Source organism: Dipodomys ordii, unplaced genomic scaffold, assembly GCF_000151885.1.
Source record: "Dipodomys ordii isolate 6190 unplaced genomic scaffold, Dord_2.0 Scaffold14, whole genome shotgun sequence".
NCBI lineage: Eukaryota > Metazoa > Chordata > Mammalia > Rodentia > Heteromyidae > Dipodomys > Dipodomys ordii.
Window position 1 is genome coordinate 16,374,511 of NW_012267230.1, and position 590 is coordinate 16,375,100.

The 590-nt window shown below is 76.6% G+C and overlaps 1 protein-coding gene across 1 annotated transcript in view; it reads left to right on the forward strand.

Moving 5' to 3' along the window:
* The window catches only part of Tmem8a (transmembrane protein 8A), an 8,005-nt gene that overhangs the window by 1,583 nt on the left and 5,832 nt on the right, over positions 1–590 (forward strand). Inside the window, exon 2 of the mRNA XM_013011297.1 lies at positions 5–587. Coding sequence (XP_012866751.1) covers positions 5–587 — 583 coding nt within the window. The remainder of the gene's footprint in view (positions 1–4; positions 588–590) is intronic.

Here is a 590-nt window from a genome sequence, read left to right on the forward strand (position 1 = left end):
TTAGACGGCGGGCTGCGGGCGGCCCGGGCGAGGCGCCCCAGGCCCCGCGGAGTCGGCTGTGGCCGTCCGATGGCGGCGGCAGATAGCCAGGTGCGCGTCTGGAATCCTGCTCGGCGAACTCGTTCCGGTCCGTGCGGCGGTGGCTCCACCGCCCAGCCTCTTCGGCTTGGCCCGGAGCCCGCCTGCCGGTGTGGACGCTGAGCCTCCTCGGATCAGCGAGTCCCGTCAGGGCCCCGAGGCCCGCCCCGCGCCGCCTCCTCCCCGGCCCGCCGCACCTGGCCGAAGGCGGAGGAGGGACCCCCCCCCCCGCGGCCTTGCCCCCTGCCTGGGGGAGACCGCGTCCAGGGCCCCCATCGCCCCCGTGGGTAGCGGGGCTCCCGAAGGGACCTTGAGAGGAGGGCGGGATGCGCCTGGGACCGAGGACGCGGGAAGCAGGAGGCGGAGGGCCCCTGGGGAGCGAGGCCCGCCTCAGACCGCGCGGCCGCCACCGGACCGTTACCCAGGAGACCCCCGAAAGAGGGCGCCTGGGGCACCGGGCCTCAGCCCCACAGGCTCCCTGCACCCCATCTGGCTTCTCTGCAACCGGGGCC